General features: G+C 49.2%; 1 protein-coding gene across 4 annotated transcripts in view; it reads right to left on the bottom strand.

Moving 5' to 3' along the window:
- Positions 1–1,139: 1,139 nt before the first annotated feature.
- Positions 1,140–22,756, bottom strand: part of Patr-1 (Protein associated with topo II related - 1) — a 46,892-nt gene continuing 25,275 nt past the window's right edge. For 3 of the 4 annotated variants that reach the window (XM_077675282.1, XM_077675285.1, XM_077675283.1), the window contains 9 exons: positions 22,233–22,298; positions 19,249–19,472; positions 15,079–15,230; positions 11,090–11,210; positions 10,800–10,963; positions 9,568–9,741; positions 5,174–5,368; positions 3,963–4,063; positions 1,140–3,342 (listed from right to left, as the gene is read on the bottom strand). In XM_077675282.1, coding sequence (XP_077531408.1) covers positions 3,042–3,342; positions 3,963–4,063; positions 5,174–5,368; positions 9,568–9,741; positions 10,800–10,963; positions 11,090–11,210; positions 15,079–15,230; positions 19,249–19,472; positions 22,233–22,298 — 1,498 coding nt within the window. In that variant the 3' untranslated portion in view covers positions 1,140–3,041. The remainder of the gene's footprint in view (positions 3,343–3,962; positions 4,064–5,173; positions 5,369–9,567; positions 9,742–10,799; positions 10,964–11,089; positions 11,211–15,078; positions 15,231–19,248; positions 19,473–22,232; positions 22,299–22,756) is intronic. The other variant, XM_077675284.1, reaches the window with a different exon arrangement.

Genomic DNA, 22,756 nt, shown 5'->3' with positions numbered 1-22,756 from the left:
TTCCGTGACGGATATGACGTCAGCGAAATCTTCATGTATCCGGGAATAAAACACTTTCATGTTAAAAAAAATTACGCCCATCTTCCCGAGAGGGAACCCTGATGTGATGCGATGCATCGGGGGTGGGGGGGGGGGTTCGATTGGCGTTTCCATTGGGTTGATTCTCTAAATCGCGTGAAACGTGTTGTGAACGCGTATGATGCATTTCCATCACATGCAAGTGTTCTCATACGAACACCTGCATGTGTTCGTATGAGCGTTTGACTGACGCTGGTATTGGACTGCGTCAGTCCACTCGCTGAAGGGACTGTCGCTTCCATCACGTCTTCATCGGAAGATCTTCTTCAAGTCAAGCACGGAGGTATCGTCAAGCAAAGTCAAGTCAAGGGCGAGAGCAAGCAATTGACTGATCCGGCGCCGTGCGCTCCCCCGCTTATATTCCCGCTTTTGAAAGGAGAGGAGCCGGGGGCAGAGTCCCGCGCATGCGCACGCTTGCGCGCCGGAGCAGACACGAACGTAGGCGAAGCGCGCGCACACCAGATGTTATGATAAAGAGACGGAGTGAGAGCGCTGCGCACAGCTGTCGGAGAGAAGAACGGAGGAGAGTTGCACATGTGCAGTGAGCGTGCGGACGCCGCGACGACGGAGGGACATACCCGAGAGCAAGAAATGCGTCGCATCTAATATGAACGTTTCGGTCCTTACTTACAGGTTGAGCGCCGGCGTGATTCTGCTCGCTCTTCGACCACCGCCCATGCCACAGATCCATTACCTCCGGGATGAGTTCAGTCTTTCATTAATTTCCCTCTTGAGGTCAAAAATTTGAACAGCAGAGATGTTTAGCCTTTTAGTCCCGCCGTCGAGCGTTGCCAGAAAACTCAACCAGCCGAGCGCACGTGAGGGTGCGCCTCAAGAGGAGCGCCCGACGTCAGCAAGCTCGGCCTTCGAGAACAATCTGCCCAGCTTTTATGACGCAATCTCTCGCGTGCAGTTCTCCTCAACAATTCACGTGCATTCGCGCCTGAAATGGGATTCAGACGCCAAGTTCGATGAGCTCAGGGAATGAGCATCATCCCACTGTTGTAAAGGCTTGTAATGTTACGAGAGTAGAGCTTTCAACGCGGAAAAAGTACACCAGACAATTTTGCAACAAATTTATGTTCACAGCAGTCGTTTACAACTGTACAGTGATGGCTTTTCACAAAAGAAGTGTTTAGAAAGCAAGATGAAAAGTGAGGTTTCAATGACACTCTTCTCTGCTCTGAAATGAACAATGCACAGTGACTAACAATGCTTCTTTCGGAACCTCCAACTACTAAACTTACCACGTACCAGAACTGTGGTACAGAAAACAGTGTGCCAATGGCTTGCGCGAGCTGAAGCCCTGACAAATGCGTTCAACAACAAAAGACAAAAAGGGAACGAAATGACGAGCACAGCTGAAACTAGGCATCAACTCAACTACGCACGAAGAAAAACAGGTTATTCGAGACGGAAGAAAATAAACGAATTGGAAATCTCACCTGGAACGCACAAAGTGACACTGAGAAAGTTTTGTGCTCTGCGGATTAGAAAGAAGAACACCCCTGAAGCAAATGTAAGGGGAGCACTTCGAGAGCAGAAGACAGCTGGGGAACTGGCGACAGCAAAGGGGATCCTATACAGTAAACCTCTCAAACGAAAAAGGGCATCGCTGTCCGAAAGAACACACAAAGCCTAGGTGAAACTGAATTACAACATCTGCTCAAAGCAGGCGAACTGGGGGAGAAGCGCGTAGTTACAGTACAACTTGTCGCCAAAATTTACAACACTCGAAGCCCGCTTCTATCACAGCGTCCACTAAAGTGTAGGCGCGCGTCGAAACCTTGAGGAGTGCCAAATGGAGTTCGGCATTTTGTTGGGCACCGATACCGATATAGGAGCTAACGGCATCAGCTCAAAGGAGTGGACATAACTGAGTCAGGGCCGCGGTGGCGAGACGTTATTAAACTTGGAAGAAAGAAAAGGACGTAATGAACATTCTGAAGAGATGCTACATAAATAACGTGGCACTCAGACATCATCTCGACGGTTTCGCAGAACCTATGAACGTTTTAAAAGCTTTGCGTAGTGAAGTTTGTACAAGCTCTGCAAGCTAACATCGGTGCAATTTGAGGAACAAATGATACAAATGGCTCACAAATGAATGCCGTCACACGAGACTCGCAAAAATGCCGGGAGGAAACACAAAAATGCGGCCACTTTTGCATACATTGTTGAATCAATACCCGCGCACATTTTTGAACTCGTGCAGGCTTCACTTCCCAAGCTATGCTAGGAGCGTTTTAAACACAAACACTGCACATGCGAGCACCACACGTGCCATTCACTGGCACGGGCCTCGATTGCGCAGGTTAAAAACAAAGCCCAAATTGTTCTAAAAAAACACCTCCCAGCTTTTCCAAAATCTTTCTTCTCACAGTTAAACAAAGCAACAAAGGGAATAAGAAAAAAAGGGGGATAGAGAAGACAGGACAGGTAAGCCTTCAGGGTTTTGTGCATGCTTTCCGCAAAAAAACTGGCTGGCGGAATTCGTAAACCGATTAGCACCTGCTATAAAGACTGCGCACTTTAACTCACCTTTTCAACTCTTTGTCACACAGTCAATTGAAACATTCTAAAGTTTACAGCACGTACAGCAAGTCCTCCAGACATTTGCAAAAAGCTTGATAAGTAAGCCTGTTTTTGCCTTGTACTACCCGTGCCACCTTCCATCCTTCTTAACGCAGACAGCCTAATAGTTAAAAAAAAAACAGTGGATAGGAATGCAAATTCGAGAAGGCTGCTTCAGGTAGCACAAGGAAAAACACACCTTTAACATCAGCTGCCTACACAAAACTCGAACAGAAATAAACAACAGAGGCAAAGAATTAAAAAAAAAAAAAAAGTCTAAGGAGAACAAAATAAAGAAAAATAAAGGAGGAAGAAACAGTCCTTCAAGCCGCGGAACATTCCAGTCGATCTAGTGTTGGCCTTTCCTTCACGATCACTCCCAGAACCAGTCAGTCCACGGTGAGAACAGAGTCCCCGAATCCATTCTGCTGGTGGAGTAGGTGCAGGTTTCCCTGCGCTGCCGACGAATCCAGTGTGGTTCCGGGGTCACCCGAGAGCGCACTCACGAGGGGGAAGTTTATCGCGAACCGGCGAAGCTGAGACACAAGCGCCGCCCGCTCGTGGGGGAACAGACGAAGCGTGGTCACCAGGCCGTCCGGTCTCTTCTCCGCCTCGCCGCTGCCGGCATCGGCGCTAAGCTTCGAGTGCGCCGACACAAGCGAGTCGGCCATCTCTGAGAGCAGCTTCACCCTGCGAGAGCACGAGGCTCACACTCAGACGAAACTCCTCAAATCATAGTCCTTCACATTCTGTACTCGTAAAACTTTCAACAGTTCGGCTTCGTAAGCAACGTGCATTGCACTCACTAGTCAAACAAAATCTGCGACAAAATGCTTTTTGTATGCAATAAATCTGCACCACAAAAAAAACGGGTACTCTCCGTGGAAAAACAGCCAAGGTCACCGTAAAGCTTCAAAAAGTTTTAGAATGCATAATATATACAGAAATGTATACAAGTAAATGTAAAAACTATGAAGCCATTTTAGATTACAACGCACAACTGAAGTGATACGGTCAACAAGAGGGAACAATGCATCATTTAAAGCTGCACACACGCGCGCACACGTCAAGTGGAATCTCAAACAGAACGTGAAAGCACACGAACATCTGTTCCATTCATTAGAAGTTTTGTTCCCAATTGCTGACAGAACACAGTACGAGTGTTAAGCGTTGCTGCCGACACTGCAGCCACGAATAAAGACTACCCCAAACAACAACAGAAGTGGAGAACTGTTTGCCTTTACAAGCGGGTGTTTGGAGGCACGCATGGGTTACCGCCAATTCCCAGCGAGAAGAAAGAAACGGCTCACCACTTCCGCTGCACCTCGTTGCATATGGTCGTGCTGGAGTCCTCCCGACCAAAGTGGTACTCCGCTCGGGCAACCATGGCACACGCCACACGCAGGGCAAACTGCAGCAAAGCGGGCACAGACGAGGTCGCACTCGTTACGCACCCTCAGTGCACATATGCACTGTACCGTATTTTCGCACGTATAACCCGCACCAAAAATGCGAAAATTTCAGTGGCAAAGTAGGGGTGCGGAAAAAACGCGGGGTTTTTTCTTAGTGCAGCTTCACGGCAATGCGCGTTGTGCCGTGAAGCTCTTACGCAGTTACACTCACTAAGTCTTCCGTGGCACTATTCTGCAAGTGCATTGCCAAGGCATGGAGGGCGATTCCAGGTGGGTGATGCAAAAAAGATTTTAAAAAAATACTGCAACACAAACAACATGGATGGAACCGAAGATGACCTTGTGTACAACAGTGAGGACCGCGGCTCAAGTGATAGCTCTAGCGATAGCAGTGACACTGAGTGAATTGTGACTTTCGCCTTGCAGTCGGTGTATTCTACTTGCTAAACATACGCTTTTTCTGTCTACATAGTATGTGATGTGTTGCTTCGAAGCAGTAGCTTTGGTGCAGCCTTTCCTGTATCAAATGTGCGGGCAGTACACGAGTATTTTTTTTTTCTTTTCCGGCGGGCTGAAAGTGGGGCTGCGGATTATATGCAGGGGCGGGTTATACGCGCGAAAATACGGTATTTGCACGATATTAGGCGGTTGACACCAAACCGTCCGCAGCTATTCAACGCAAAAGCACAAAATGGCCCACTGAGCGAAGAGGCAAGCATCTGAAGCCGAGAAACTGCTCCCACGCAACTACTGAAGCGTTCTATAGCAAACGCACCAAGAAGAAGAGGAGGAAGGAGAGAGAGAGAGAGAGAGAGAGAGAGAGAGAGAGAGAGAGAGAGAGAGAGAGAGAGAGAGAGGAGAGAGAGAGAGAGAGAGAGAGAGAGAGAGAGAGAGAGAGAGAGAGAGAGAGAGAGAGAGAGAGAGAGACTGCGCTGCGAATTAATTCCGTGCCTGCACAAACCATTGTGGAGACTGGAGAGCGCGGGGTTCGGCGGCAGCAGCACATCATGTCAAGCCCAAAAATCGCTGGCCTCGCCCGGCGGTGCAGCAGTCACCATTACTACTGGCAGTGCAAAAGCGGACGGAGCAGTAGCGAAGTGCGCCCTTACCGTGCCGGGGAAGGCGGCCCCCGGGTTCATAAGCAGGCTGGCGGCCAGCTGGATGAGGTCGCTGAGCGTGGGTGCCCCCTGGATGACCGCTAAGGCACTGGGCACGCCCCGGTCCAGGACGCCGTCCTTCAGGTCTCGCCGCTGCAGCCACGCCAAGTGCCGCAGCAGGGCTGCCATCAGGGCCACCTGCTGCTCCTGTCGACAGGGAGGACCATCAGGGGACGATCAAATCAAAGACTGCCTCTCTAAGGGGGCACACGGGTCTTTGGGGCAGAAAAATCGTCCAAAAAGGCATCTTTTCAGGTATCACTTACTCCTGATTTGCAGTTTTCCCTCCAAAATACTTGGAACAGTACCGGGTACTCACAATAGCCATAAAAACCCAAATTCAAAAAAAAAAAAAAAAACACTACAAGTGGTATCTTAGGGATAGGAAATTCTCGAGAGGTACATCACAGCATGCAGTGCAGCTAGGAAGATCATTTCTCTTGCTTTGTGAAGCTGAATGTTCAAACCATCCAATATGGGACGCAGATTTTGCATTTTGTTTGTTCAGTAGTTGTTTAATATGCATTATTTATAATTGGTTAGCAGAGGTACCTCAAACCTAGAAGTTAGAATTAATGTAAACTTGTACGCGATTTCAAAAGGTGGCAACCAGAAAAACCAGTTTTGCCTTCCAAACCCAAACTTCAAATGGTCGTAACTTATGCTACAGACCAGATAGAATGATAATGTTAGTCTTATTGCACTCTTTGATTTGTGCACAGTTCACTGGTTCCCTGTTTAGCTGCATCGCTCCAGCAGTTTTTTTACAAAGGCTGTCAAAAAATTGAATATGAAAATCCAAATAAATTTGAATATAATCATTTTACTCAAAAACAAATTTTATATCTACAATCAGAATGAAAAACTACATGTGCCCCCCAATTTTCATCATCATAACTACAAAATAAACTTTTTTGGTTCAAGACCATTGAGCCCCCTTAAGGGGGGACGAGGGTCTTAAAACTAACTTTTTTATTTATGGGTAGAAACTTATGAAAATTTGCACACGGATGTGCTTTTCTCTGTAGATTTCAAATATGCAATTATATTTGAGCTGGTGCTGTAAGTTCAAAAGTTATCATACAAAGTCTAAACCGCAATTAGGTAATTTCTTACGCAGCTTTAATGAACTTTCGCATTGCATTTTGTCGCTTTTAATTACATGAATGGATAGCCAGAGTGTTCCCATACCCGATGACATTCTTCGTTTTTCTCTAAAGTCACGGCATCCTAAAAAAATATGTCAAGTACAAAAAATGGCAGTATTGGATATTTTGGCTCATCAAAATAACTGCAAGTCATTATTTATGCGTAGCCTAAACAGAAAAACTAAGAATGTCATCGGCTGCCTCAGGCTGTACTGAAAAAAATGGTACCAAGATTGACCTTATGAAGCAAAAAGAAGTTTCCAAAAAGCTGCGTAAGGCTGAGGGAAGTGACCAAAAATATGAAACTGAGAAAACTGCATTTGAAGTTTGGCCATGTGTTATGAGATGAACCGTCAGTAGTGTAGCTTCAAAATTTCCCAGTAACAAAGACATGTTCTTCCCATTTTCAAATCTGTCTTTGGATTCCAAAAATGTCAACTAGAACTGGAGATACAAAAGGCCAAGTAACGGACCCCATCAGGAATTTAGCAAAATTTATCGACTTCGAATCGGTTGGCATTTTGTTAGCGTTGTGAAATCTGGTGGTGTCTTGCTGGCGTCGTGAAAACTGCAACAGTCCTTCGTGAAGTGCCATCATCTATTACAGTGCACGGTGGTACCCACAATATTGTGTACGGCAAAAGTATGAGGGTGAAACTTGCTTTAGGTGCCCCTTTTTTTGTTCTTTGGTGAGGCTATTTCATTCGCGGTTTTTATGCTGGAAGTTTGAGAGGATACAGGGGTGGGACACTGCGCAGTGCGTTTTCCGCAAATGCATCATGTTGTTGGCCCTCAAAAGAGTCTTTTGGGGAAAATAAATGTAGCCGAAAGGCAAACTTTCTTGGCCTATGGGGATAAACCCATAGACGCCTTTTTCCTTCATCGGACATCACGGTTGTGTACCGCAGCCCATTCTTGGAGAGCGAGCGCTTGAACATTATCAGGGCTGCCTCTACCTCCATGCGTCCTGCACCACAGTCAATGTTTCGCTGACACTCATGGTCTGCCAGCCAATCTTCGTAGCCCTCATCTGAAGCTTTGGGTCCGATGGCGCAACCTAAGCAAAAGTTAGAGAGGACTACATGATCAATCACTAAGCCGGTGTACACTTCAATGATGCAGCCCACTCCAATGTGTGACAACTGTCCCCTTGTCATCCACGTGCCATCAAACATCACATCTATGTTGTTTGGCGGCTGACCAAGGTCCGAGTACAAGTCCTTGATGGCACGCACACTATCAGCTTCAGAGGCTGCTGCAGTGTCCTCGCAAACCTGAACCACTTTCCTCAAGTGCGCTTGGAATGTCTTGTGGTGCAGGCCTCGGTGGGATAAGTTCATACCAGCACAAAAATCTGACAGAGCAGTCACCCCCTTCCCGATGCTTTGAATACTTTTCAAGGCCCTCATATTCACTTCAAAAAGAGTGATATTGCCAGATCCTTCGGTCCTTGGCGAGGAAAAACGTTCCACACGGTGTTCACAAACCGAGCACGTCACCTCGAGCTTCACGGCGAGGCCGTACTGCCGGTCAGGCTTCCTCAAATCCGGCGCCGCCAGCCCGCACTTGCCGCACCTGACGTGCGCAAAAAGGTCCTTCAGTATTGCAAAATCCACTAGGACAAAATCTGTGCCGGATTCTTCCTCTGAGTGCGCCAAATCCACTTCAAGGAGGTCGAATTTCCGCTGCGTTGCTGACTTGGTCTCCATTCCGCGCTTGACCTCGTCCGCGTGTTCCGTACGCGCGGCGATCTCCTCCGCCGTGTAATACCTCGTGTCAAGCCGGCAGGATGTGCTTGGACCAGGTATGGATTCCGGAGGTGGTTGGTCAGGCGATGGGGCAGGCGAGGCAATACGAGGCGGCGAACGATTCTCATCCGGCGGAGTCGAGCGGCCCGAAGTCGCACCACGCGACCTTGGGATAGGCGGGCGACGCTTTCGCTTCCCGTGCGCATGACGGGTCGTCTTCTTCAAACGTACGTCTCCTGGCATCATTCACGAAAGTACGCGATGGAAGAATTAGAAGAAACTGTAAAAAAAAACTGCTCTAAGCGAGCGCTGCGCCAGAAGAGCGGACTCCGTCAGACGCGCGTAGCAGACGCCATGATGGCGACCGCCATGACAGCAGTCGCGCCGACCAATGGGAGGGGTCGTATGGCCAACTCAAACCGCGCGCGCCCGCTCTAGCCAATCGGCGGCCGAGAAGGTGCCTTCGGAAAACTGGCAAGGGCGGTCGCTCTACTCAAGCGACGCCATTTTGAGATACCGCAAAATGCGCACAAAGAAACAAGCTCCAAAACAAGACCAAGATGGCGGCGATCGGTCGGCTGCTTCGCCCGCGGGGCGCGCGGGAATTTGAAGCAACTTTTGCCCAATTTGGGGCATTTCGTGGCCCTCGAGGCGTTTCAAAACATGATTTTAGAGTATTTCCCGATGGAATTTCGGGTTGATATTTTGAAGGCAGGTGCTTGAAGGTACAATAATTCCAAAAATTGGATTTTCTCAAAATCGATATTTTGGCCATTTTTGACCATTCTAAGACCCGCGTCCCCCCTTAATCAACTCACCCTCTTGCGAGTTGATTAACCCTCAGTGGCGCCTTCGCGATGCTGCGTGGTCGATCGCAACTCTGGTTCAAGCACTCTAGCTTTCTAGATCAGCATCACACACAGCCTCTCGATAGTCGCAAATCCCCATAACAGACACATTACGTCCAGGCTACGCGAAGGCATGCAAGTCAACCCGATCCCATCTCCCTCAGCGACACTTCCACAGAATCAAAGTCAAGATCCCATTACACCAAGTGCCATGATTCACTTCAGGAATCCAGGCTTGGGGACACTTTCAGTCATTTCCGAAGTCCGAACTTGCGGGCCTTTCTTTTTATTCCCCAATAAAAAAAATGAAGGAGAAAATCTGAAAAATTGAAAGGCACTCGGGAGGCTACTTGAACGCCATGCAATTCGAACAAGGCATCACGCATGCATTAGAGCTGTGTGCTAGCGCCATGCTGTTGCTTCCTTTTCCCCATGTCTCCTTTGCTTCCTTTTTCCCCCATGTTCCCCATGAAAGCAATTTCATTGGTTTCAAAGTGAAGGTTATTCATCCACGAGGAAACCATAAAACTAGAACTTCAACAGCGGTGACTGTCACGTGTTGCCAATGAGGGGGGAGCGGGACTGGGAGGGCAGGCACTCACGGGCTTGAGCTTGGGAAGCACGCGGAGTGCGAGGGAGCGCCCCTTCCGAACGCCGACCACCTTGACAAAGCGCTCGTCCGACGGATGCAGCTCCTGGAAGAGCTTCTGGGCTATCTCCGCCTGGCGCTCCGGGGAGCAGCTGGGGTCCTCATGCTCCAGCACTGCCGAGTACATCTGCAAGCGCAAGACAGGGAGAGACAGTCTCTTTTATTTGCCTGTCCAGAGCAGTTCTGAGCAGTTCGTGGGCAGTCCAGGACTGCTCTCGCAAGAGAAATTCCATAGGCAAGGAAAGGATATGTAGGTGCTCTGGAGCAGTTCTTGAACAGCTCTGGAGCAGTTCTGGAGCAATTGTGGAGCAGTTTTAGAGCAGTCCGAAATGATAAATTGAAGTGCCCACGAGAGGTCTACTGGCCAGGCCACATGCTGCGCCCACACTTTCGCGCACTGAAAGAAGGAGCAGCGATAACGTTGTGCTTGGTAGAGATACTGCCTTCTTTTGCCATGGCTCTCTATGTTGAAATCTCAAGATCCTGTCCAAAATGCAAGGCCTCGTCCAATTTTGCGGCTGGCCATTCCTGTCCAAGGACAGTTCCTCAACACCCAAGGCAGACAACTTGTAGATGCCCATTAAACAACTATGAGAATGTGTTTGCTCCAATACTGAATGTACAACATCTTGTGAAGGATTCCCGAAGCAAAGAGAAAGCCCGGGATTTTAGGTAAGATAACAAGCACACATGTTATCTGTTGGCGCTCGAACTACATGTCGGGCTCAGTTACAGCAGGGGGCCAGCCCACCCTTGCAGCATCTGTGGGCTGGCCCCCTCCAATGCCCTTTTTCGCTTAGCTGGACCTCTCATCAACCCCTACAAGGACCCGCCGCGGTGGCTGAGTGGCTAAGGCATTGCGCTGCTGAGCACGAGGTCGTGGGTTCGATTCCCGGCCGTGGCGGCCGCTTTTCCGGTGGAGAGGAAAAGCACAAATGCCCGTGTGTACGATATTTCGGCGCACGTTAAAGATCCCCAGGTAGTCAAAATTAATCCGGAGCCCTCCACTACGGCGCGCCTCATCGCCTGTGTTGCGTCGGCGCGTTAAACCCCACAATCAGTCATCAATACCCCGGGCCTCTTTCTGCTGTGGCCGCCTGTAACTTGCCAGCGCCCCACAAATACACCCCACGACCCCTTGATCCTTTGCACAGCCTCACGTCCAGAGCCCCTCCCCCTGCCCACCTTCTCGATGTCCAGCAGCAGCTGCCGGAACCAGAGCAGGTGGCGGTCGGGGGGCACCTTGCGCTCCTCGTCCTCGGACAGCCGCTGGACGCCCATGTCGAGGATCTTGCGCGGGTAGTTGACGCTCACCACCTGGAGCTTGCCCAGCGACCGCTCAAACTGGACTGCATCATTGGGACGAGAAGGGGGAGGACCGTCACTGGGGTGACGAGAAAGCTTGCTTCCCTGGAGATGCCCTCCCTCGCTCGAGCACAGAGTGGGGGAGGAGGAGCACAGAGAGGCACACTCACTCGGCGTGTAGCTCTTGGACTCTGTGCGCACTCGCTCGGGCCGGATGAAGCGCAGCTTGTCGCCGTCCCCGTTGTCCACTGTCGGAGACTCCCGCCGCTCCGCCTTCTTCTTGGTGGACATCTGGGAGGCAGAAGAGCAAGCCCTCAACTCGCTTCTGCCCATTCACATGCCTCGTTACGATTCAACCTCTCTCCCCATCTCAACTCCTAACTAGGCCTAAAAGCAGGCCTCAGTCGTTACACTTGGTCTCTACCCCGGCTATACTAGGGTCCAAATGCCATTCAGAATGCACCGCTTCGAATGCCATTCAGAATCCACCGTGCCACACTACAATTTGATGGCATTTGAAAGCTTTCACAATTGCTCGCCGTGCTGTAGTTGCACTGTCGTCACCCCGTTCCATTTTCGTACAATAATACAGTCGAACCCCGCTACAACGAACGCCGCTTCAACGAAATTTCCGCTTCAACGAAATATTTCCAATTCCCCGTCAGCTAGCCATAGAAGTCAATGCAACCAAGTCCTCGCCACAACGAACCATTTGTCAGGCTTGCTTTCACTTCAACGAAATTTTCGATGATTTGGGCTGGGTTTGAACAATTATTTTACAATAAAATAAGCATAGCGCCAGCTATCTGTAACTTTTTATACATTCTGGACGCTTAGTTTCACCGAAAAAGTGCGTTGCGACCACACCGCCACCCAAAACAAAACAAAAAATAACTCATAGGCACACGCCATTGCTTGATGGTGATAACGATGTGGCTGGCCGTCTTTACACGAGGCGCAGGCCCGCTTCGCCAAGGCGGAGCCGCAGAGCTACAGCCAATCCGTATCCAGTTGAAATTGCATGAATGTGCTCCGCTGCTGGCGCGGTGCCGTCATGTATGCGTTGTGACCAGCTGTCCTTGCCGTTTTCCTTCTACCATTCTTCAAAGCCAAGAGCGAAAATCATGTTTGCGCATTTGGTCTTGAAGCCTAGTCATCCTATCTTAGTCGCGAGCGCGCGGTCATGTTAAATGCAAGCGCGCGCGTCTTGCCTGCCAAGGTCAGTAGCTACCGTGCCCTGTCAGAGGATAAGATAACGGCACTGCTCCTGCCACAAGCGAGAGGGGGGCTTCCTACGGCCTAGCAGCTATCTGCAAGTAATCAGCTCGGTGGACACGCCTGCGTTCTTTGAGCGGTTCTTTGGGTGGTGAAAAAACAGATAACCATTGGTATGTTTGTTATCCGAATAAACATGAGTTATTGCGCGTCATTCCTTTTTCTAAACATTGTATTATGCTGCCAATGTTGCGGAAACGCACGGGGCTATTTTTCTGGCCTTTCCGTGGTGTGTTGGGGCAGATTTCGCCTCAACGAATTTTCGCTTCAACGAAATTTTTCGCATGTCCCGTCAATTTCGTTGTAGCGGGATTCGACTGTACAACAATAAAATTTTGGAGCGGTCTAAGGCAGTAGAATGATATAAAATTAGAAGAGACACCAGTTTTGACTCTAATGTGGTGGCTGTTTGCGTAGTTTTTTTTTTTTTTTTTTTGCAACTGACCCACTGGTTTTGAGAGTATGAAAACTTGGCATTTGAGTCAAATGACAGTTGGTTCAAATGACATTCGGACGCTGGTGTAGCAGGGGTATAATATTCGGCAAGGATTGGTTCCCTGCGTTTCGCTGAAAAAACTCAGATGTGTGCCGTTTTTGAACAACACGTCCTCCTGAAGCCAGTGGGGATGCACCCTCCTTCTCTCTGTTCTTTCATCTCTCTATTGTTTGTCCTTTCCCCTTTCTTTTGCCTTATTCAGCCTTCTCCACCTGATCACCCTCGCACTACCGGTGGACAGGCTCTGAATTGAACGACAACAGGAGCTGAACAAATTTTTAGATCACGGAATCACGAACAAGGGAAAGAGAAATGGGGTTCGGAATGCCAAGTTACCATCTTTCCGCGCGTATAACCCGCACCAAAAAATGAGAAAATTTCAGTGGCAAAGTAGGGGTGTGAATAATACGCGGGGTTTTTCCTTTAGTGCAGCTTCACGACAATGCGCGTTGTGCCGTGAAGATGACCTTGTGTACAACAGTGAGGACTGTGGCTCAAGTGATAGCTCTAGCGAGAGCAGTGACACTCGGTGAATTGGGACTTTCGCCTGGCAGTCAGTGCATTCTATTTGCTAAATAAACACCTTTTCTGTCTACGTAGTATGTGATGTGTTGCTTGAGCAGTAGCTTTTGTGCAGCCTTTCCTGTATCAAATTTGCGGGCAATACGTGAGAATTGTTTTTTCCTTTTCCGGCGGACTGAAAGTGGGGGTGCGGATTATATGCAGGGGCGGGTTATACGCGCGAAAATACGGTATTTGCACGATATTAGGCAGTTGACACCAAACCGTCTGCAGCAATTCAACGCACTGAGCAAAGAAGCAAGCATTTGAAGCCGACAAACTGCTCCCACGCCACTACTGAAGCGTTCTATAACAAACGCACCGCAAAAAATATATATATATATATATATATATATATATATGTAGAAGCAAAAGACTGCTCCGAATTAATTCCCGGGCCTGCACAAACCATTGTGGAGACTGGAGAGCGCGGGGTAACAGTAAAAGTTACCTCAGAGTGCCTGGGGACCAATATGCATGCAATCGTTGTCCTGTACGACACAAACATTAAAAGTATGTATGCACAACAAAAACCATCGAATCCCCTTGAAAACTCATCATGCCTTTCCCTTTTTTTTTTAATCTCTGGCGCTACTGCCATCACAAAGGGGGAAGCTACCCCAGGCTGAAGCTCAAGATTGCTATGGCTTCAAAGTAGACCGCCACCAGAAAAAAAGAAGGTACGGAAAGAAAAACAACTGCTGTTTTCAGACAACCAAAGAAGGGTACCCAAGTTGCTTTGACCGCTGTTAACTCTGGTTATACCGACCGTTTTGACAAAATAATGCCGCAGATTAGACGGCGCTCTTTCACCCCCAGGCATCCGAAAAGCTCACTCAAGCCCTGCTTCAGGGCCATTTTGTCGAATCACGTACAAGGATTTCCAGCGTGTCGACCAAACAGTTCCCTCTAAACCACATTTTTCCCCATCACCAACATTGCTTAGGCCTCACGATTGGGCCAACCTACTGTCGGCAACCGAACACAGAGGGACAAAGGAAAAGGAGATCTTCAGGAGGCAGGAGCCCAAGGAGCAGCCAGGTAACGAAACAGCGTGAATGCTGTAAAAAATAATTAAAACGCTGACTGTCATATATGCTATCAAACACACCCTCCAGACCATTTCTGTTGTTATTTTGCGAAAGCAGTGCTTTGGGTGTGCGGTGACATAGTTTAAACCCGGCTGTGTAGCTCATGTACTGGCCCAGCGTACAGCGCGCACCAGGAGTGCAAAAAAAGGTCGAAACACAAAAAGGTCGAAACAACAAAACCACGGAACGTAACGGTGAAGTCACAGAACAGCAAGAGCAGAGGAGTGCGGAGTACGTTTACTGCTTTGTTCACACGCCACCAAAACAGCACAGAGCAGGGAAGGAGTGCGGAGTACGTTTTGTGCTTTGTTCGCACGCAGCAACGTTTTTATGGCTCAAGAACGTTTGTCTTGCTTTCAGCAGGTGGCGCTCCGCAAGTGCGCAATTTTTAAATTGTGAGCCACGGCATTCCCGCTCACACCTCCTGCTACTGTTGAGATTTATTTTTGTTAGAATGCCTTTTTAGCATTTCTGCACGTACTGTGGCGCGATATCAAGTTACTGCAAAGGTCTACGGCATCGGCAACCATTCCGAGATAATAACATACGCCCGCTGCATTTTTCATTCAAAATGACAAAAAAATATATTTTCAAGAAGCCAAGTGGGGGGAGGGTTCATTACGCGAGTGAGTTCAGTACACGAGCAAATTGTTGGGGAGGCAAGACATGGTAAGGGAAAGTCGCCCAGAGACTCGATTCCACCCCGTTCCCGCTGGCAGCGCAAACAGCCACGTACCACGTAGTAGTAGTCGTCCACTTCTGGGTTCTCTGGCTGGACCTGAAGAAGCTGGATCTTTATCAGCCAGTCTTTCTCCTTTTGGGTCATGAGCCCCGCATACGGATCATCCGAACGCTGCTCGTTGCCGTTGCCACCGCCATTGCCACCACCTGCAAAGCGCAACCACATGCAAGTCGTCCAAGACATCTCCAAGGTTGCTGATGCACGACATTACCAGTCCTCACTTGTTGCATCCCACCCACAGCTGTTAAATTATTGGCAGCAATGCAAGGCCCACCAAACAGAACACAAGCAACAAGGAAAGCAGTTTTACACGCGGTCATTAGGTCTGCACACACGGCACCTGTAATTCCAAGTTGACCATTTTGCAGTGTGGAGGTAAGTCCTGTTCATGCAAGGTGATCGGATAGTGCCATGAATCAACAGGCAGTAACTAAATAACTCCTTCCCACATGCTGGTGTTTAAAACACCGATACAGCAAAACCTCGTTACAAGAGACACTGTTATAAGAGACATTTGGTTATAAGAGACATTTGAAGGAAAGCAAATTGGTTGGTTTTCCTAGGTTCGCCATGTTAGCAACATTGCATACAAGAGACCTTGGTTACTAGAGACCCATTTTCTGGCTAACTTGAGAGTCTCTTAAAACGAGGTTTTACTGTATATGCGCATTACAAAAAAGGTTCGATAGGCCCCCTCCCTAGCACACATTCATCATCCTCCCAAACTAATGCCCCTGAAATTCTAGCCTCGCAAACACAAAAGGTATGCTTCCTATGTCCTTCCCAGCTGCATTTTAGACCCGCGATTGATTGTTGGGTCCAAACAACTTTTTTTTTAATAATGAAGTTAGGAGGCTGAAATTTTCACAGCTTATAGAGATTGAGCTCCTCTGGTCATATATGTAATCAGATTTTGAATAGCTGCTCCGGATAAAATGTTACGTAGCATGGCTTTCAGAAAAATGGCTTTTTTGTGCACACTTTTATTTATAGTAAAAATTTTTTCTGAAACTTTTAAAATAGCCTAGGTGGTTCCTTATGAACTGCAGAGTGCACAAATCTACCTAAAAAAGCCTCATCATCATTTTCCTCACCACGAAAAAAAAATGACTGGTAGTGTGCCTTTTTTTGTTCTGTATATTTTTGTTTCATGACCGCCAGAAATATCTAAGGACACAAATTGCATAATGAACAAGATTTGTGCACTCTACGTGTTATAATGAACATTTGTGCAAAATTTCATCCTGATACGACAACTTTAACTGGGAAAATAAGTGTGCACAAACTCAGAAAACGGACAAAAACAACAAGCTGAGAAAAACGCAATTGAAAGTTTATTTCATTGGCAGATTCAGAAATTCTTGCTCGAACAACATGAAATTTGGTGGGGATACAGTCTGAAATGTCCACATTGAGGTACTAAAACTAGAATGCTCCTGCTGCATAAGTTGCACCCTCACGGTTTTTGCTGGGGTAGTCCTTGGTGTGGGACCGTTTCACCAGGCTGCGGCAGTGGGGCTAGCCTTAGCAGTCAGCTTTGCACACATCTGCCTGACCCTCCGCTGGTCACTTGCATTGCTTAGTCTGGCCAGTTCTTCTGAAGGGAAGATTCCCAGTTCTTGGAGAACTTGCTCAAAGCTAGTGTGGCCTCTGTTGAACCACAACCCTGTGAGGGCAGTGGCAGTCTCCACTACAGTGAACTGCAGGTTGTACGATAGCGTCCTGTGCCAGATGCGCAGTGCTGCTTCCGTCTCCATGGCATGGGATGAGCAGTCAACATTTTTTTCACACACAAGAGGCATGAAAGGCTTGCCACACTTCCTCCTCTTGCTCATCAAGCTTTTGGTGGCGGCTACAAGTACAAGTAGTTTGACAGCACCTCAAAATCCAGGCAGAGACCAGTGTCAAGAGAAATGGCAGTGCTGTTGTGTCTCGTGTCTTTGCTTCTGCCAAGTACCATCAAAAATCACACTGAGGTCAGTCTGATCAGCTTGCAACGCAGTTACTTGCCTTGCTTCAGCAAGGTTGTCAGAGGCGCCTTTTGTGGCCGCAACATGAACTTTCTTGGCAGTGTTGTAGAACGTCTTTTGATGCTGCGGTTTTGGTAGACCAAGAATGGCACAAAACCTGCATAGCTGATCGTGTCCGATGCCAACCGCGCGTGCAGCGAGTACCGCTTTTATATTGACGGCGAAACTATCACGGGGAGGCCGCAAACCGGAACTGCAGAGTTCCGGTTTGCGGCCTCCGCGACCGACGGCGGCAGCGCGCTGCGACGAGTAAACAGAAGAAATCACTCCTGAAGCCACTCCCACAGGGCACTTCTCGTTTTTGCACTTCAGTTCCAGTACCGATGCGAGGCCCTTCCGCTTGTTCGCAACCTCGACTACGACGAGTTCGCACTTCCCGCACGTCGCGCACACGGCGGCACTCAAGGTCAGTCAGAGCGCCGACTCCACAGATAACTGCACCGCTCCCGTGGCTGGCTGTCTCCTCACTTTGGAAGGCTGCCGACTTCTTCTCCGATGCGCTTATAAAGTCGATATCTTCGCTGATAAAATCAGCCCCGCCTGGTAGAGCCGCGCTTGCAACGCTTGAAGGCCCGGCGCCGTTAGGCCTCACGGTGCCGGTCGTGCCGGCATTGGCCGTGGTCGTCACAATGCTGCGCCGCTTGCGCTTTCCTTTGTACCGGCATGAAGTACGCTGCTTCCGGCGACAAAAGTCACGCTTCTCCTCACCGTTCACGATTAAAAACACACGATAAGGAAATAGAAAAGATAGCGCGAAGTAGCGAACGGAAGGATGCGGGCGATGGCGGCTCACAAGCGGCAAGAGCCAATGGCGGTCCCGCTTTCGCGTCACGTGATTTAAATGCCCAGTGGGAGCTCGCAAAACAAGCGGGAAGAAACATTTTTAAAATTTTTTTTACGCGGAGATACGAAGCTGGCGAGCGGCTCAATCGAAAGAAGAAGGCTTGATCTACCTCTCTCAAGTGACCAAAATGGCGGCGAGCCACGCTGTCGTGTGGAATAAATTCTCAAACCTGGCCGAAATTTGGCTTGATTGCACGATTTCTTGGGTCACCGCGAGTCATTCAGACACATTTTTCACTAAGTTCTCGTTCGTATTTCGTTTTCATTTTTTTACCCAAGAAAGAAGGATAGTCAAAGATGCTAATGCAAGGGAAAACAAAAAATCGGTGTATTTCAAAAAAATCGCGTTTTTTCGACCCGCGTGTCCCCTTAACGAGCTGAAGCTACACGTGCAGGCTATAAAACTGATGATTGATGATTGATTGATTGTGGGGTTTAACGCGCCGACACAACGCAGGCGATGAGGCGCGCCGTAGTGGAGGGCTCCGGATTAATTTTGACCACCTGGGGATCTTTATCGTGCGCCGAAATCTCGTACACACGGGCGTTTTTGCTTTTCGCCTCCATCAGAAAAGCGGCCGCCGCGGCCGGGAATCGAACCCGTGACCTTGTGCTCAGCAGCGCAACGCCTTAGCCACTGAGCCACCGCGGCGGGTCGCAGGCTATAAAACACGCCGTCGTGGGGGGCTCCAGATTAATTTTGACCAACTGGGGATCTTTAACGTGCGCTGAAATCTCAACACATGGGCGCTTTCGCTTTTCGCCTCCATCGGAAAAGGAGCCACCACGGCTAGGAATTGGACCCATGTCCTCGGACTCAGCAGCCCAACGCGTCAGCCACTGAGCCACCGCATCGATTGTACTTTGTACCTAAACTGTCAACTATAAACACTTTGATGAACTTGCACACTGAAAGCTATTAGATTTGAAATTCTAGCCGAAGGTCAATGTCTCCCTACCAAGCAATCGGACCCCACATACACAAAAAAGAGAAAACAACAGAAGTGACCTTCCCTCCCCGTCCCTCACGCTTAAAATGCTACCAGGACAGCCTGTGTCCTGTGTCAGGACAGCCTGCGTTCTCACCTCATCCTGCAGCTTGCTGCCATTCAAATCGAACTCAAGCTAATAAGTGGACAATGTCTCATACCAAGCCAAGCAGAGTGTCGTCGACCCCCTATTACGACCCAACCAAAATCCCTGGCACCTCGAGTCTCCTTGCCAACGAACAGCAGTGGGCACAGAACGCGGCGGTGGACCTTGCGGAGTACCACCACCACACGATCCTTACCCGGGTGGAACGAACCATTGCTGCCGCCGTCCCGGTGGTCCAGGGTGCCAGGGAATTGCGTCCTCAGGTACGGGTGCTGTATGTGCGGCACCCCACCGCCGCCACCCTGATGAGGGCTGCCAAACGGCACACCACCGCCAGGGCTACCAAACACCGTTTGGTAGGCGTGCTGCTGGTAGTGCGGGCTGGCCCCACTGTTCTGAGGCCCAAACCGGACCTGGTTCCTGGAAACAACGGGGCCACAGAGGGAAGCGGTTGAGGAGAGGCCAAACAACACAGACACCCATTTTTTCTTCACTTTCCCTTGGTGTTTGCGGACACGAAGGGTTGCAAAAAGGGCTGCTGCTGCTGCTGCTCCAGAGGCCACTCTCATGGATTGGGTGTGGATAAGTGACGCATTTACTTTCGCAAAGAGTGATGTGCGACAAGAAACGCACTGCTACGATGCATTTCCCCGAGCACATGCTATGCCACCACACACTCTTCCCAAAGAAAAAAGAAATATTTGGACAAACTCTGAAATCCTGGGTAAATGCATACAGTGCTCTAGTAAACACAGAGCCCCCCCTGGAAGTTGGCTCGACTACTATACACAAATGCCACTGTAGGGAAACACTTTTTGTGGGGCAATTTGCAGAGTCTGGTGTCAACAGCAGCCTAGGTTTTTTATTAAAGTGACACTAAAGGCTGAACGGAGTCTTAACTGAAAGATCATAAATTCCGTAGCTCTCTTAACTTTTATTCGACAAGCAAAGATGCGTTATTTGCCGAGAAATAAGTAAATAAAGCCGGCATTTCTCTCTCCCCTTTCCCTTTCATTTTTCATGACCTAACCATCGTGTCACAAAGTAGGAGCGAGGCACTGGTGTGGTCTAGCGCGTAAACGGTTGGCGCTACATGGCGCTACGCTCTCCCATGCTGGCAGCGGTAGCTTTTAGGTCAACGAGTCATGGCCGACCCCTACGTTTCTCTGGCCGAGGAGGCTTGGTTTAAATTGCAATGGTTTGTTCCCAACTGAACGAAAAATGCTTTTTAGATGCTCAAGTGGCCACCACAGTACACACGCCTACACTGGCCCCCAATACCGCATTTGAGCCGAGCCAGTCACAGCAAAGCCCCTTTCGAAGCAACAAGCGCCGCATCAAATGCCATGCAAACGCAACTGCCAAGGGCGTTGTGGCACTTTCAGGAGGGCGTGCCTTCACCTCACCTAGTCTTTGAAATCGCGGCCATCTCACATTCCCTTCTCTTGCACGAACCTAGCCTGAGATAAACGCTCTTTCTGGCAGCCGTGTCAAGTAGTCTTCGTACATAGGCCCGCTTCTCCCGCACCCCGACATAACAAGGGTAGAGCTACGTGACACACGCCTTCACGGGCTGTTTATCAACAGTGGCTCGCAGCGAACAGAACAGCGCAAGGTCCGATCAGTCGGCTAACCACCTGCAGTAAGTACGCTGTGTGTTTTACGAGTAATAAGGTTTCAAACTGGGCGTGGGCACGATTTACCAATAGCAACCTCCGCGCGCGGAGAATGGCAGATTAGCTTAGGCGGGTCGCCTAAACACATGGTGTTCCTTTTGTCACTTCCTGCCGGAGTCATTGCTTGCCGAAACTCAGGCGTTCACCATCATAGGTTATTGACTTCACTAATTTCACGCCAATGCTTTTCCATAAAACGAAACTGAAAGTATGATGGCCGACTCTGCAGCACTTGGGGCGCAGCCCATCTTGCAATGTGTAAAAGCTGTAGTCCGTGATGAGCTCCCGGAAAGCATTGATTTACATGTATTCTGCGTGCTCAACCATTTAGGAACTGTTCACTTGATGAAAACTTTGATGCTTCTCCACTGAGCTCTCACTGCTCCCAACTTTTGCGACGTCGCAAACCGTACTACCCGAAAGCATACGGGGCGTCGTCATCTGTTTCAACATTTCATGCGTTTTCTTCCTTATTAATTAAAAAACTGTTGCGAGAATGGTTTACTTATATTCTTGGCCCCGTAATCTACCAATACAGGCCAACTAGTTCCCACCCTTGAAATATCTCCGTAAGACACTGTGCACGTTCCTGCAGACTGCACACCGAGCCTCTTGTAAAGTTGGCTTCACTACTAAGCACAGCTGCCTTGCTAGGAAGAAATCTGTCTTGTGTTGGGGGGGGGGGGGGGGGGGGGGGGCAACACAACGAGCCTTACACCGAAGTATGTAGGCCCCAGGGCCCTTAATTGTTAGTCCTTTCTCATGCGGCAAAATTGCAGCACATCAAGTGTTACGGACAGCCACACGCACTTCTTAGTCAAGCCTACAGAGAAATGCTCACGCATTTTAAAATTCAAGTTAACTGCTTTCGTACAAATGCAAACGCACCTACACCGAGGCTCTTCACTCCGGCATTTGTCTTTCACTTACACATTTCTACGGTGACGAGAATTCCCAGACTAGCCGCTGGACTATCCGCGGTTAGTCCGAGACTGCGAATCCAAGAACCCTCATGACCTCCCTTTTGAAGCTAACCCCCCCACAGGGAGAAATCATCCAATTTCTCCCCAAAACGTCAACCTCGTTCACAGAAGTCAACAGACTCCCTTCGTGAAAGCAAAATTTCATTCCCAGCCTCACTGACTGGTTCGCTTCGAACACTCCTCGTAATGTTTTGAACCACCACTAAGAAAGCCCTGCTGTTTGGCCTCCAATAGCCTCAGGGTAGAACCACAGGTTTTGGCGTGAAACGCACGAGTTCAGGAACCAGCAGTGCCAAATGCTTTGCAAAGACCAGTGACCTCTTTTCGTTTTACTGTAAAATGTTCTCTACGTTCACTTCTACGCACTCCTTTTGTAAATAAGGGCGATACGATATCGTTTGGGTGCGGGAGGGCGGCATATCCACCCATTTAATCAGGTTTCCGCCTCACACCAGAAGCGGCCGGCGGCTTGTACCCATCTCGGCAGAAAATACCGCTTCCCCATGGTGCACAGGACGTACTTATTGAGCAGTGGGTGCTGAACTTGGCGAGGGTACAGCAGCCGGCGAAAGTCCATGGCCGCCGCACTGTCGCATCCAGAGGGCGGTTGTAAAAAGGGAGGAGCGGGAAGAGGATGAGGAGGAAGATAGGGCGGCGGTGGAAAGGTAGGAGGAGGAGGAGACGAGAGGACCCAGGTGGGAGGAAGAGGAGGAGGAAGAGGAGGAGAGCACGGTGAGACAGGGCTGCACGAAAGACGCCGCACAGAAGAGATGAGAAAGAGAGAAAAGAAAGAGGCGAAAAGCAAAAACATCCGTGCGTGCGTTTGAGACTCTGGCACGCGTTAAAACATTCCCAGGTGGTCGAACTTAATCCGGAAACCTCCGCTACGCCGCGCCTCATCGCCTGCGTTGTGTTGGCGCGTTAAAAGCTCATAATCCATCAATCAGCAAGCACTGCACGCTAAGGGCCTGCTGCACCTTCCTGGCGTAAAGCCCAGCCGTCTTGATTTCTGCCATTAGCATCTCACTGACATGTCCCTTGATCA

The sequence above is a fragment of the Haemaphysalis longicornis genome, unplaced genomic scaffold (assembly GCF_048455015.1).
Source record: "Haemaphysalis longicornis isolate Haplotype H1 unplaced genomic scaffold, Haemaphysalis longicornis Haplotype H1 scaffold_6, whole genome shotgun sequence".
Classification (NCBI taxonomy): Eukaryota; Metazoa; Arthropoda; class Arachnida; order Ixodida; family Ixodidae; genus Haemaphysalis; species Haemaphysalis longicornis.
Note: the sequence above shows the minus strand (reverse complement) of the source record. Positions and strands in the feature narration are given on the sequence as shown.